This window comes from Abramis brama (genome assembly GCF_963993115.1).
Source record: "Abramis brama genome assembly, chromosome: 24".
In the NCBI taxonomy this organism is placed as follows: domain Eukaryota; kingdom Metazoa; phylum Chordata; class Actinopteri; order Cypriniformes; family Leuciscidae; genus Abramis; species Abramis brama.
The window spans coordinates 2,576,613-2,590,509 of record NC_139986.1 but is presented as its reverse complement, the minus strand read 5'-3'; the positions used below and the strand labels follow the sequence as shown (position 1 = coordinate 2,590,509).

The 13,897-nt window shown below is 39.2% G+C and overlaps 1 protein-coding gene across 8 annotated transcripts in view; it reads left to right on the top strand.

Annotated features, from left to right (window-relative positions):
- Positions 1-13,897, top strand: part of pard3aa (par-3 family cell polarity regulator alpha, a) — a 460,369-nt gene that overhangs the window by 440,923 nt on the left and 5,549 nt on the right. For all 8 annotated transcript variants that reach the window (XM_084102432.1, XM_084102429.1, XM_084102431.1 and 5 more), the window contains 2 exons: positions 2,077-2,200; positions 9,589-9,707. In XM_084102432.1, coding sequence (XP_083958558.1) covers positions 2,077-2,200; positions 9,589-9,707 — 243 coding nt within the window. The remainder of the gene's footprint in view (positions 1-2,076; positions 2,201-9,588; positions 9,708-13,897) is intronic.

The following is a 13,897-nucleotide window of genomic DNA, read 5'->3' as shown; positions in this document are numbered from 1 at the left end:
AAATCATTACGTTTTAATCTAATCATATGGCTAACTCTTTGATGTTGGCCATTACTGTTACATGACACTGCAGATAGTTAGTTGCAACATAATTAGATTTCCTTATGAAAAATAGTGTCATGAATAAGACCAGAGCATGTTCATTTGCAGATCTCTATTCTCTTGTTCTCTCTGTCAAAGCTTTGTTTGCCAGTTTCCTATGTTCTGCTCAAAGCTTGTTAGCGGTCCTCTTGCCGCAAGCATAGACACTAGGCACATTGCCACCCGATGCTAATGTGTAATCACACGTTTACAGGAGCTAATGGCCAAATTAATTTCCCCTCACAGATGTGCAGTAATGGCCGAGTGATTTGTTTATTTTTCTCAGGCTTTGACTGCTTTTTGAGAAAGATGCAGCTGAGAGTGGTCATCAAAAGTCTACAGATGTCTATGATCCTTGCAGTGTAATCTGTTCACACACACTGCAATATTTCTTGAAACATAATACACAGCAAAGATTTCATGTCTCGCATACAGTTACCTCCAACTTTATCATCCTTAGCTTCATTCATCCTCGAAGCCGCTTGACGTTTCTTTGAGAACAGCCTTTTTTCAAGTTTCTACTTTTGCTAAAATGTCAGCAAATGTCAGTGGATGATGATGATACACTTTGCACATTTTATGATAACTTATCAAATGGAATATTTAAAATTCAGCCTTACATTTGGACCAAAACTCTCATATTGATAGTATCTCACTTTTAAAAATGGATTTAAAATCCTTTTCTGTGCCTGTTTTAGCGGATTATTATACTTGGTAATGGTGAGAACACTATTTTAAATGGACACATATAGGATTTGCTCCTTGAAACGGCGAGTAGATTACCTGCCTGTATTTGCAAAACCAAATGCACATGGCATACGGCTCAATGATTCTCTTAATTTAAAACACTTCTATTTTCACCGCCTTGCAAATGCATTTGATGGCCCTCTAGCTCTTCCTCCATCACATATGAATATTGGAATGGGGCGTTAAATGAAGTAAAGCTAATACAATTGATTCTAATGGCTGCATGGAACAACAGGACAAGGATGTTCAGTCATCACCACTCATACGATTCTCATTCGGCTCCATTTGGTTTTTATGGAAGGCCATTTAGCGTCAGTTTTAATGAAGGTTGATTGGCAATGTGTCGGAGTGGCCATTTCAGTCAGTGGGCTGTTCCTGCTTGTGATCTACAATTATGAGTACATTTAGGCCAGACATCTCATCTTAAGCAAGCTATCAGCGTCAGTAGAGGCTTAGCCACCTGTATCAGCACCTCACAGAGATGACATCTTGGTAAATCTATATCCTGTCCTTTTATTTCTTGGTGCTCCATATTGTTGCAAGCTTAATGTTTTACCTCTTTGTGCTTTCATTGAGTGCCCCAACTCCCCCTTTTTGAGAATCTCCTTCCTTAGTTCTCCTTTGCTCTCTTGCTCTCTCTGTATAAATGAGCCGTATTTTCAGACAGGATGTTGTATCATAATGAGGGGTTTGTCACCAGCTGCCCGTGTGGTGGAGTAGATAAAAAGCGGGGCTTGATTAGGGGGACAAGGCATATTGATTCCCGTTGACGGTCACTTTCCCCAGCTCTTGATGAAGGGAATGCAAATGAGTCTCTCCGAGTTCTCGAAGGGGGAGCGGGGCTGAGATGTGGGCCTTTGACTCCCTGTCGTAAGAGGGACATGTATCATTGGCCATGGTTCACTGGGGAGTCCTTCACGGAAACGTTTGGTCCGTTTCATGTTCTCATGATGCCGGCAAGCACAAGCCAAATGTGGAAAAAGTAATGGACTGTGTCCGTACGTGTAATTTAGCAAAATGGATAGGGGCACATGGGCTCAAATGGTGCTTATGCTATTGATTTAGGAAACAAGCTGTATTCTTATAAGGAAACATGCTGTACTGTGCCATCTTGTATGTTTTATTCAAGCTGATATCATCTGCAGTGTACCATCTGGTCATTGTTCTTCTCAGGTTGATGTCTGGACCACTGGTGATGTCATAAATGAGGATATATGATCTTTTTTTTTTTTCTTCTCTCCTCTATAGCAACAGACTGGCGCCTAGCAACCATGACCGGATACATCGGCTACGGCAAGAGTTCCAGCAGGCCAAGCATGAGGAGGAACCTGATGACCGCCGTCGATCCTACAGCTTTCAACAGCAACAGAGGGTGAGTGCAAATGCCTGGTGTTAGGTGTTCAGGGCAAAGGGCAACATGTATTATAATGAGATATTGTCAGAGATCACGTGAGTTGTGTTTGTTCTTAGGTAGTTTGATTAATTTAGCATTTTTGCGGGGGAAAAAGAGCATTTGTTGTCAGCTTGCATTTTATCTTCTTTCAAAAATGCATCTCACAGTTTATTTGCCCCCAACCTTGCTTATATTTGTTAGGTCTGCACAGAGGTGAATGTGTTTTAACATTTTGTCCTTGAAAGTCAGTGTTTCATTTTATTGTCAGAGGTTAGAGGCTAGCCATTATTTTATCTTTATCAGCAAGTTAAAATAATATACACTGCTCAAGAGGCTGGGAATGGAATTGCAAGGGGTCAAAGGTCAAATAGCTGTGTATCTTTGCTCTGTAATGGCCTGAGCCAGACATGGCGGTCTGTCTTGTGACTTCCTGTTAAAGGCACGGAGGGGATTTTAAAAGATGACAGGCTAATTACCCCAAGGAATGGAACCATTTCCTAAATTAGAGGTCAGCTCTCTGACCCCGTCCTCTCCGACACATTTTTGGCCTCCATTTTCCTTCCAGGTCTTGAATAGCTCTACAGAGATTAGAATGTGTTAAACTCAATTAATGCATTAATGTTCTGTTTCACTCAGATCAGTGCAGAGAGCAGAAGCAAATAAATAAATAAATAAAATTCAGCATCTCAGACACTTACCTTAAAGATTAATGATGGATGCATAATGAAAATGCACTTGCTCAAAGGTGAAGTGTGTAATTTATTTGGCACTAGTGGCACCATATGGAAGAGTAGAAAATCTAGAATTTTACATTTTCTGAAACGTGAGTGGTGCTTGTCCTTGGAAATTTCGCTGACACACTACTGGGGTCTTGTGGGTTGTTGCCAAGGTATTGCCAAGTAGTTGCTAGTGCATTCTGGATGGTTGCTGGAATGTTGCTAGGTGGTTGCCAGGGTGTTATGGGTGATTTCTAGGTTGTACTGGGGGGTTGCTAGTTCTATGTGGTTATAAGGTGGTTGTTTTACTGGCCCAAGTCTAAAGTGCCTACATCCTAGGCTAGACTAAACTGGTCTGTAGAAAGGGGTTGGATCTCTCTTACATCAAAAGAGTAAGTGTATGGGTTTTTTCTCACTGCTAACGAAAAATGTTTAATGAATAAATCTACTTAATGACAGTTATGTCAAAAGGACATAACTTATGTCCCAGTTATGACTGTAGTGTTTCACTTCAGGAATACATATGGTCTCCTAAGCAGGCTCTTATACTTGCACTAGGCTGTATTTGACTTGTCTGTTTGCAGTATTGATGAATTAAAACCTCTCTTGGTACTTAATGGTGTCACAGTGTCTGTGGCTTCTAGTACAGGAAGTAAAAGCACTGTTGTTTGCATAGCACCGAACTAGAGGAGTCAAGCTGGAAGGCGCCTAATTGCTTGTGATAGTTTACATTGTTTAAAGACTAGAGACATTTTACAGAAATAGAATACGCTCCCCTTCGTGTCTCAAGTCTACTGTTTTAACAGTTGACGGGTCGGCCTCTCAGTTTGAACAGGACTAGTTTCAAATAACAAAATATTCTAGGTGGGACCCAGGGAATGGTATCATAAGAAGGGCGAATTTCCTGAAGTCTGCGGTTTAGACTTTTTTCTATATGCGGTTGGCACCGTAGCAGTACCCAGGTTGTGTGAAGGATATGTTGGTAGTTTTTTGTATGGGAAAAGTCTCTCCAGCTCTAAAAAGGTGGGGAAAATTTCTCCGACTGAGGTTCAGTACTGTATGTCACGCTAGTCTACAGGCTGCTATGCTACTGACGCAAACAATAATTAAAGCACTAATAGCTTGTGTCAAACAATAGCTGAGAGGTGTGTTAAGGATGTAACCAAGTATTCAAGATTAAATGTAACGGTGAGTCCCCTTCAATGTTTATCGTGGTTACGGTTCTACTAAAAACAGTGTAATGCTAAGTTTACACATCACAAGGAATCAGGTGGTCCAGGTGTTTCATCCCTGGATTGCATTAGACTCAAACACACTCCATCAAAGTGAATACAAACAGGTTTGACGTTGATTTAAGGTCTGAGAGGGCCCATGAGCACTGTGGTCCTGTTGACTTGTAGAAATATACAGCCGTCAGTCGTAGCGGCAGGTCGAGAGAATAATGGTTAAGCAGTGTAAGAGAGCGCAAGGGAGGCGTTTGTAGCCATAACAGTCTTGTTGATCCTACTGCCATAAGCTTGATATAATGACGTTATAAAACTGTCAAAACAAAGTCACATGTTCCTCTGAGAGCATCCAGAAATTATTTTTGGTGCACTGATGTAACAGTGAAAACTTATTCAACATCAGATGAGTAATGAGACATTATTATAAAAGAGACATTTTTATAAAAGGACAGTTGAATTACCATAGTGTTTTGGACATGGCTCTGACATTTTAAATACTTACTTATTGTGTGTGTAGTATATAATATACAGTATAACACACGCACAGTCATGCCTTCCTAAATACAAAATATTGAAATACTGTTGTTTTGTTTTTGTTTTAATACCAATTATTATTATTCTTTAAGATAGCATGCTTTGGGAAAAAAAGATATCATCCATGGTAGTGCTGTTTGTTTGTTTGATTTCCTTTACAAGTACCACTGTACTACCATGGTATTCTGAATTATTATTTGAAGTACCTTAGAGTGCGTTCTAAATACCATGATATATATGATTATCATTGAGTATCATCATGGTATATATCATTTCAATCATCATCATACCATGGTGTCCCCACTGTATTTTCAGGAAGATTTATTATTTTCATTTTAAAAGCACTCAACTAATTAACATTTACTTGTGACCACCTAGTTACAAAGTCTCTTGGTTGTTATTTATAGCTTTGATTATAAATACCGTGCATTACACCATTCAGAAATGTCCCTCAAGTGCAACATAAAATCAAAGTGCCATGAAACAATGATTGATTGCCTTTTAAATATGTAGCTATGTGGCAAAACTCCTAACTTCACATCAAACGCCTCTCATTTCTTTATGAAGAAAAATGGGTAAGTACACCCCAGATAATCCTTCAAACCCAGCGTGAGTTCTGACAGCATGAGACGCACATTAGGACAGTGATTAAGGTGTGTTCTCTGTGTTCACAATCCCCTGAGGACTGAAAGAAACCCGTCATCAGGTTTTTACGTGCGGCGACGAGCTGCCATCCCAGATCGCTGATAATCGCCCCATGGCCAGAACCTGTCACAGGCCTCCACCGGTAAATAGACAATTAGACGTGTCTTGTTATGCCTCCCTTGTATATCACGCCCAGCGTTTTTCTCTATGACTTTGAAAGGGGCTTTTCCAGATGTTTGTCATAAAGAGCATGTTCTTTCCAGAGGCTTGCCGGCCTGTCTCAACCAATAAACATCAATCTTTTGTTAAGACGATCGGAGGCCACACAAGGGACGGAAGTATTATGCCGGTGCCCTAGATCACACACATGCACAAATTAGGCCCGTGTTTATGTCCTTTTCTCCTCTTTTACGAGGACCTCAGTGCTGGCAAAGACTTCGTGACTCGAAAGAATGCCATTGATTTCAGGATTCAGAGGAACCAGCATGTCTTCTTTGATTATAAACCACACAGGAAACAGTGTGGAATCAGAAAACTCATGTCCTCGTGCAGTCGACCCACTGCGGCCAATGTTTAGATGAGGTTATCTCTCAACTCTAAATCAGCACTGCAGGAACATACTGTAAGCTCAATGAACATTTGCTGCATGTAGGCGAAAAGAAGTGTACAACATGATAATGAGCCTACAGTGGCTAGATAACTCCACTCCAGGTTAGAGATTAGTGTCCCCCCTGTGAAATATGCGTGGATTGCCTTCCTACTCTTTTATATCCCTCCACGCTCAGTAGATTTAGAGTTAGATGATAAAATCGAGATTGCCTACAGGGGATGTGGGGACTATATCTGTTCTGAACTGAACTCAGATCCCAGTGCAATACACATTCAACCCTTCACCCTCATGTTTAGGGTCTGAGAGACACAAAGGGCCATTTTATGACATTCAGGCTGACACTTCATGACTTTTTCTAAACTGGTGGTGAACAAAATGTCAACTTAACATATTTCAAACATCCTCCTTAAAAATCCAGACAGGTTTGTTAGGGTGTTGTCTGAGAGTTCTCTAAGGTGCTGCTAGGTGGTTATTAATGTGTTCTTGGGTTTTTGATGTTACTATGCAGCTTATGTGGTCTTCTGTGGAGTTTTTTAAGGTGTTGCTAGGTTATTATGGTGTTTTAGTGTATTGCTATGCAATTGCTAATATCTTCTGAGAGGTTTTTAAGGTGCTGCTAGGTGGTTATTAAGATGTTCTTGGGTTTTGTAATATGTTACTATGCAGGTTATGTGGTTTTGTTGCTAGGTCATTATTAGATTGTGCTGGGTGTTTTAGTATGTTTTTATGCAGTTGCCAGCATCTCCTGAGAGGTTTCTAAGGTGTTGCTAGGTGGCTATTAAGGTATCCTTGGGTTTTTAATGTGTCACTATGCAGTTTATGTAATCTCCTGTGACGTTTCTAAGGTGTTGCAAGGTAGTTATTAGGGTGTTCTGGGTGTTTTAATGTGTTGCAATGCAGTTTCTAGCATCTTCTGAAAAGGTTTCTAAGGTGTTGCTAGGTGGTTTTAGGGCGTTTTAGTGTGTTGCAATGCAGTTTTTGGGGATCCTCTGAGAGGTTTCTATGATGTTGCTAGGTGGTTATTAAGGTATCCTTGGGTTTTCAATATGTCACTATGCAGTTTATGTAATCTCCTGTGACGTTTCTAAGGTGTTGCCAGGTAGTTATTAGGGTGTTCTGGGTGTTTTAGTGTGTTGCTATGCAGTTACTAATGTCTTCTGGGATGTTTTTAAGGTGTTGTTAGGTGGTTATTAAGGAGGTATTGGGTTTTTAATATGTCACTATGAGGTTTATGTGGTCTTCAGGGAAGTTTCTAAGGTGTTGCAAGGTAGTTATTATGGTGTTCTGGGTTTTAATGTGTTGCAGTTTCTAGCATCTTCTGAAAAGGTTTCTAAGGTGTTGCTAGGTGGTTGTTAGGGAGTTTTAGTGTGTTACAATGCAGTTTTGGGGATCCTCTGAGAGGTTTCTATGGTGTTGTTAGGTTATTATTAGGGTGTTCCTGGTGTTTTTGCTATGTAGTTGCTTGGGTCCTTTGAAATGCTTCTGAGATGCTGCTTGGTGGTTATCTGAGTGTTTTAGTGTGTTGTTACCAGGGTGTTCTGGGAGGTTTCTAAAATGTTGGTATTCTCTGAGTTACCTAAGTGTCGCCATGCCAGGGTGTTTTGGATCGTTGCTAAGGTTGTGCTTTTATATTGTTTTCAGTGCATTGTTAGCGTGTCCTTTTGTCAAGATGCTATGCTGTTAAGGTGTTCTGAGTGGCTGCTAGAGCGTTCTGGCTCTAAACGATATAGATAAACCTTCCCTAGTGTACAAGCACTCGAGCAGAAAAGTGAGTTTCTAAGGGATGAGAGGAACGATGAGTCTGTCTATGGCTATTGTCACTTTCACATTCTCTATTTTCCTGTCCTTTATTTTAAAGTGAGACACACACCTCAGTGTTGTCATAACTTGCTAATAATGATAGTTTTGCAGAATGACATGCTCATTTTCCATGCCTTCACTTTTTCCCCGACTTCTGCTTTCTATCCTTTCTTTATCTCTGTTTTCTCGCACTCACCCAGTCAAGTGCATCAGTTCCCAAATTAAATCCATATGTCGGAGCGGGTTTCTGGAAGTGGTTGAGTGTATAGTGCAGTAAACATTGTTGCACATGGAGCATGTGTGTACTCTGACCCCCCCTTGCACCGCGAGCCGAACCAGTCTTTGATATTAAAGGCTACGGGTCACGCCACGCTGTAATCGTAACGATTATACGTGATTTGGAAGTCTGGGTCCGGCAAGCTACCTCGACTCTCCATCCAGCTGTATCATGCTTTCTTGCTCAGAACTGCTGTGGACAATTTTTTATAATTACGTCTTGTCATCAGGCCACTCTATCAGACCACTTTTTGTGTTTGTTCAGGTGGGTTTCGTATTGTTGTCTGCTCTGTGTCCGAAAAGAGTAAAAAAAAGTGATACATTTTGTGTGATTTATGAGAGAGATCTGGAGATGTCATGCTTTCATTAGCATTGAACTGATGAACTTTAAAAAAAAAAATCCATTAAATTAGTACTGTGGAAGTCCATTGCGTTTTGCTACTGGTATTTTATTATTTAATTTTTAGCCAACATTCTGGAATGTAAGTTTCATTGAAAGTGAGATTATTCATTTTTATTTAAAAGTAAGATTCATTGAAAGTGTTTATGAATTGGTGAAAAATGGCATATCATAAAGGTTAATATGCCACTGAAAACAAATTCTAGATGGACAACATTATTAGCACTTTTAATGCAAGTTAATTTCTTATACTGGTTGTTACAATAAAACAAAAAAATAATAATAATAAAAAAAATAAAAATAAAAAATAAATAAATAAATAAATATATATAAAAAAAATATATATATAAAAAAAAATATATATATATATGAATGAATTAAGTTTTGGTAAATTTCCAAACTGTGTGTACAAAGGAGGATTGACAACCATATTTAAGCTATAGTGTGTATGTAGCCAGAGACATTAGAAGACATACACTCTCTCTCTCACACACACACACACACACACACACACACACAACCTGATTTTTACTTGCTGCAGTGTCTTCTCAGTCCAAATCTCATTAAAACATCTCGCTGTGAATAATTACTTCATTGTTGCTTCTAGCTCACAATAAAAGCATTTCCTTTTCTCCGTTTTTGGCTTAATATGTTGCAAACGAATAAATGTTCCTGGGCCTTTAGCGATTAAATTGTGTCTCACTGGAGATGTTGCTCAGCCTTCATCAGACATGGATAAAATTGCCTGATTCTCCAGGATGTTGTAAAACCATCGCCATAATGTTTAATTCTTCTGTTTTTCCCCATAACTTCGTCTTATGAATCGTTTAAATGTTCGCCTCTCTGCATTAATGCAGCATTTGTTATTTTTGCGAAGTCAGCCGTTTGAAGCACAAGTGCACTCGAGGCTAATTGCTATCGGGTGTGGTAGTCACGCTTCTCATTAGTGCACCTTGTGTTTTAGGAAGAATAGCGATCAAGAGCCCCTCATCAAATATTAAACCCCTATACCTGACCATGAAATCTGAAATGATGCTGTGCTTATCAAATCTTGCACAAAGCTTATATGACTTTCATTCTGCTGTGGGAACACAAAAAGTGATGCTTTATACTGTTGTTATACTATTTGTGTGTAACAGGAATGTTTATTCACATTTCAGGCCAACACTGGTTCTTACACACCGACGGGGCGGCATTCGGTTTCTGTGGAGGTGCAAGTGCAGAAACAGAGAGAGGACTCTTTTACTCAAGCCCAGAGGCAATACAACTCCTTACCGCGGTAAGAGACGCCACCGCACACAATATCTCAGATCACATCTGTAACCACACATTCAGTCTCACAGCAATAACACTGAATGAACAATATTTCTCTAAAGCACTAAAGCCCTTCATTCATTCTACAGTTTTCATGTAAAAGTGAACTTTTTTTGAAGAGCAGGAAAGCAATTCTACAGCACAACCTCTGGAATCGAAAAGTAGTTGATCAAATAGTAGTAGAAAATAGTAGTTGATAAAATTCAGTAAATAAAATGAATTAGCAAATGTAAGTTTATTTTATATTGTTAATAATACAAATTCTTATTATTATATAGTACCTTTCAAAAGTTTGGGCGTCATTAAGTTTTATTTATTTTTTTATGTTTTAGAAATAAATCTATTCTGCTCACAAAGGCTGCATTTATTTGATCAAAAATACAGTAATAATGTGAAATAATATTACATTTTGAAATAACTGCAGAATTTTCAGCATCATTACTCTTTCTTAGAATCACATGATCCTTCAAAAAGAATTATAATATGCTGATTTGCTGCTCAAGAAACCTTTGATGAATAAAAAATGAAAGGACAGAATTTATTTTTGTTTGTAACATTAAAAAATGCCTTTACTGTTACTTTTGATAAATTTAATGCATCCTTGCTGAATATTTCAATAATTCTAAAAAGTATTATTATTATTATTGAAATTGTATCATTTTAATGCCTTACTATGTTTTGTTTGTAGAACATTGACCTTACGGTACCATGTAAATTCCATGATGCATAAATAATACTATGATATCATCTGATACAATCACTGTACCATGGTACTGCCCAAGTACATTTTGTAAAGGTATTCCTTACATTCAAGCAGTAAATCTCAAATATGAGCAAATACGTTGTCAGAACGACTAGAGCAAAGCAGTGAAAAGTAATGCTTTAATAAATGCATGCTAATAAATTAGCCATAAACCAAATATGCGTGCAATCCTATGCTCATGTCTCCCACACTCCCTCTGACCTCAGTGGTGTTTCTCACTGTAGTCATGCCATTGTCATGCGGTCAGTTCTGTCTTCGCTCTAAGCCCTCCGAACAGCAACAACGTCTGTCTTCATTCTCACAGGCCGAGAGAATGTGCCCCTCCTAAACCTAATAAAGATCAGCCCGAGAACCTGTTTGTTGAGGGAAGTTTATCTTGGCAACTGCCCCCCCCCCCCCTTTTTTTGGATGGATATCGGCCCCATCCCTCATCTGTTTTATCTTCACTTTCTCTCTTTCCCCTCCCCTTTGCATATTTGTCATAAATGTCAATAAAGCTTAGGATGTTGCCCGCAGGCTGAGTTTGATATCAGCGTTTCTACTTGCAGGCATTGGTATCTTCTTAATCTGCTTCAGTTCATGCAAAGCATCCAGCCAACAGACACGAGAAGAAGAAAAAATTCCCGCATTGGAGCTTTACATACTTAACTGAAAGTGGTGGGGGCTGCAGGCGGTGCTGATAAAGTTTCACTCAATATTTCAGTACATTTATTTACAGCACAGCAGGAAAGCATAACTTTATGTACCAGCTCAAAAGTCACCTTCACAATGCAGTCGTGTTGTAGATGCTGTTAAGGTGGTCTGAGTGGATTTTAGTCAATAAACAGACAAAAAAAAAAAACTTGAAGTTTGACATTGAAGCTTCAAAAGTAAAAAAAAGTCCATCCTAAGTCTCTATATGATATAGTTTTCCATTTTGTCTGCCAGGTAAAAAGCCTATTTGATATTTGAGCACACTTCTATTCAACAAACTAAACAATAGTTGCAGTAGAAATTGTAAGTTACATGCAGAAGTTTAAACAGTGTAATTTATGTGGCACCAGAATTGCAAACAATCTTACACAACCAGTCAAAAAAGTTTTTTTAAAAGAAATTGATACTTGACAATGGTTACCTTGTAAACAAAATATACACATACAAAATGCACTCTATTTAAAGTATAAGATTATAGTCTGCAGGGATTTTGACAAGGAATTATTAGGAACTGTGTGTGTGTGTGTGTGTGGTCTAACCTACACGCTTGGTGCTTGTTTTTATTGGCTTTGAGAACGGTGTATCCAGGATATGTACAATTACAGAATTAGTCCCCCTCAAGCAATGACAAAGCCCAGCACACACCGCAGAAAGGAGGGGGAGCTTTGCATCAAAAATCTCAGTTCCATCCATCGTTCTTCCCCTTTTTTTTTCTTCGCTCGTTCCCAAGACAGTAGAGAAAGTCCTAGGGTCGATAGAGAGGTCGACATTCACTACTCCACACTACGTGGACATAATGACAGTTAATCAATTCAACCAATCAGCTTCCACTATTTCTCACTGCCTTAAGCATCTTCAATGTCGTTGTCTATATTGAGCGAACTTCAGACGAAAACGTCGGCTTTATAAGGAATCCGCCGACTAGATCCTGACGGAGCTTTGACACTTTCCCTGGGGAAACTCGGCACGACTGGCGGCCCTTTGATGCACATTCCACCCATAATCTCATAGCGTCGGTCAAGCAGGGTCAAGCTGGTGTGAAATGACCCCTGTCCTCTGGAGGACCCGGCCGAGATGCGCGCTCATTAGTGATGCAAGGACTTACTGAAACGTTGCTGCTCCACCAATCATAACGCAGCTTGGATTGATCAACAGTTGCATGGATTATAAGCAAGCTTTAACAGGGATCCAACTGTGTGTTTACCATGTGGGTTCAGATTTAGCACTTGGCTAATGAAGGGATTCTTTTTTAGGGATGTGGATTAGAGAGACAGAAAGGGAGGAACAGAAAATAAGACAGATAAGTGAAGTGTACGCTGATTAGCAGTAATGGAAGTCATGTGAAACAGAGCGCAACTTCATGCAACAGCTGCACGTTATAATACGGCAACACTCACACAGTGAGATAAGATTAAGGTCTCGCATTCCAGCCTCACGTTCTGCTTTCTGTTAGCAAATAGAAAACATTACTCAAGGTGTTGAGATAATATTGTTCTCTGTGTGTATATCTGTTGTCCTTTTGATAAACTGTGATGCACACCAGCTGTGTTTCAGATACAAATAATGTAGCTATTGGGACAAAGGGGAAAATACTTCTTATTCTGTCATTAATGTTTTTACATGCGTTGTGACGTGACATTATCATAGAGATACTGCATATCCATTTACATCACTTTATCTATGAAGTGTATGTCACTGTGTGACATAAAAATTGCAAAAATAATGACCGTTTTTAAACAGGTTTCACAAATACTCCCCCGTCTGCTATTGGTCGAACAAACAGATAGTCCCGCCCCAGTCTTACACCATTGGTTAAGCTGTTTCTACGTTGGGTTGCTACATTGAGCACATGATAAGGCGCACACGAACTTAACCATGCTAGTTTAAAACTAAAGCACAAAGAATTTACAATATTCTATTACATTCTAATGTAATGCATATGATAGATTGGCGCTGCACATCTTGCACTTAACTGTATTTCATGATCAAAGTGATTCCTGGCATCACTGCAGTAAGATAAATAGATACATTTATTTTCAGCGCAATCATTGCTTTCCTGATCAATCGTAGCAGTCATGTGCGAGTACTCTTGCCCATCCCTATAATCAACACAATGTTATTGGTATCCAGTCAGTTTCACCTTTTACACATTTCAAAATACTAGACCTTTCATGACCGTTGACTTAAATTGATATGCTTTACGCAATAACTCTTGAATGTAATCTGCATTAATTTAACAATGTGACCCATAGCACAGGAAACTACGAGATTCAGTGGTGCGTCCTAGGGCACGAATCACTATTTGTTCATATAGCGTTAAGTGTTTGTTCTAAACCTTGAACTATAAACCTTGGTGTGTAATTTGTTGCAGACCATTTCTTTGAAAGACTTGTATGATGCATCAAATCATGTGGCTTACTGAGGAGAGGTGTGTTATTACTTTTCTTTGTCACCTATAGCGATCAATAAAACTGACAACTTGCATTGAAATAGGGACCCAAGCCATTTCTAGGGTCCATAATAACAGATATTTGGCCTTTTTTAGACTTTGGCCAGTAAACGATCACCTAGCAGTCACCCACAACACACTAGCATCTTGCTAGTAACAAAAAAAGATGTACACACCGCTTATTTCACCATCACATTCTGAATTCTGGACGATACTAGAACTTTTTTGTGCCTGCTTTTGAAAGCACTCC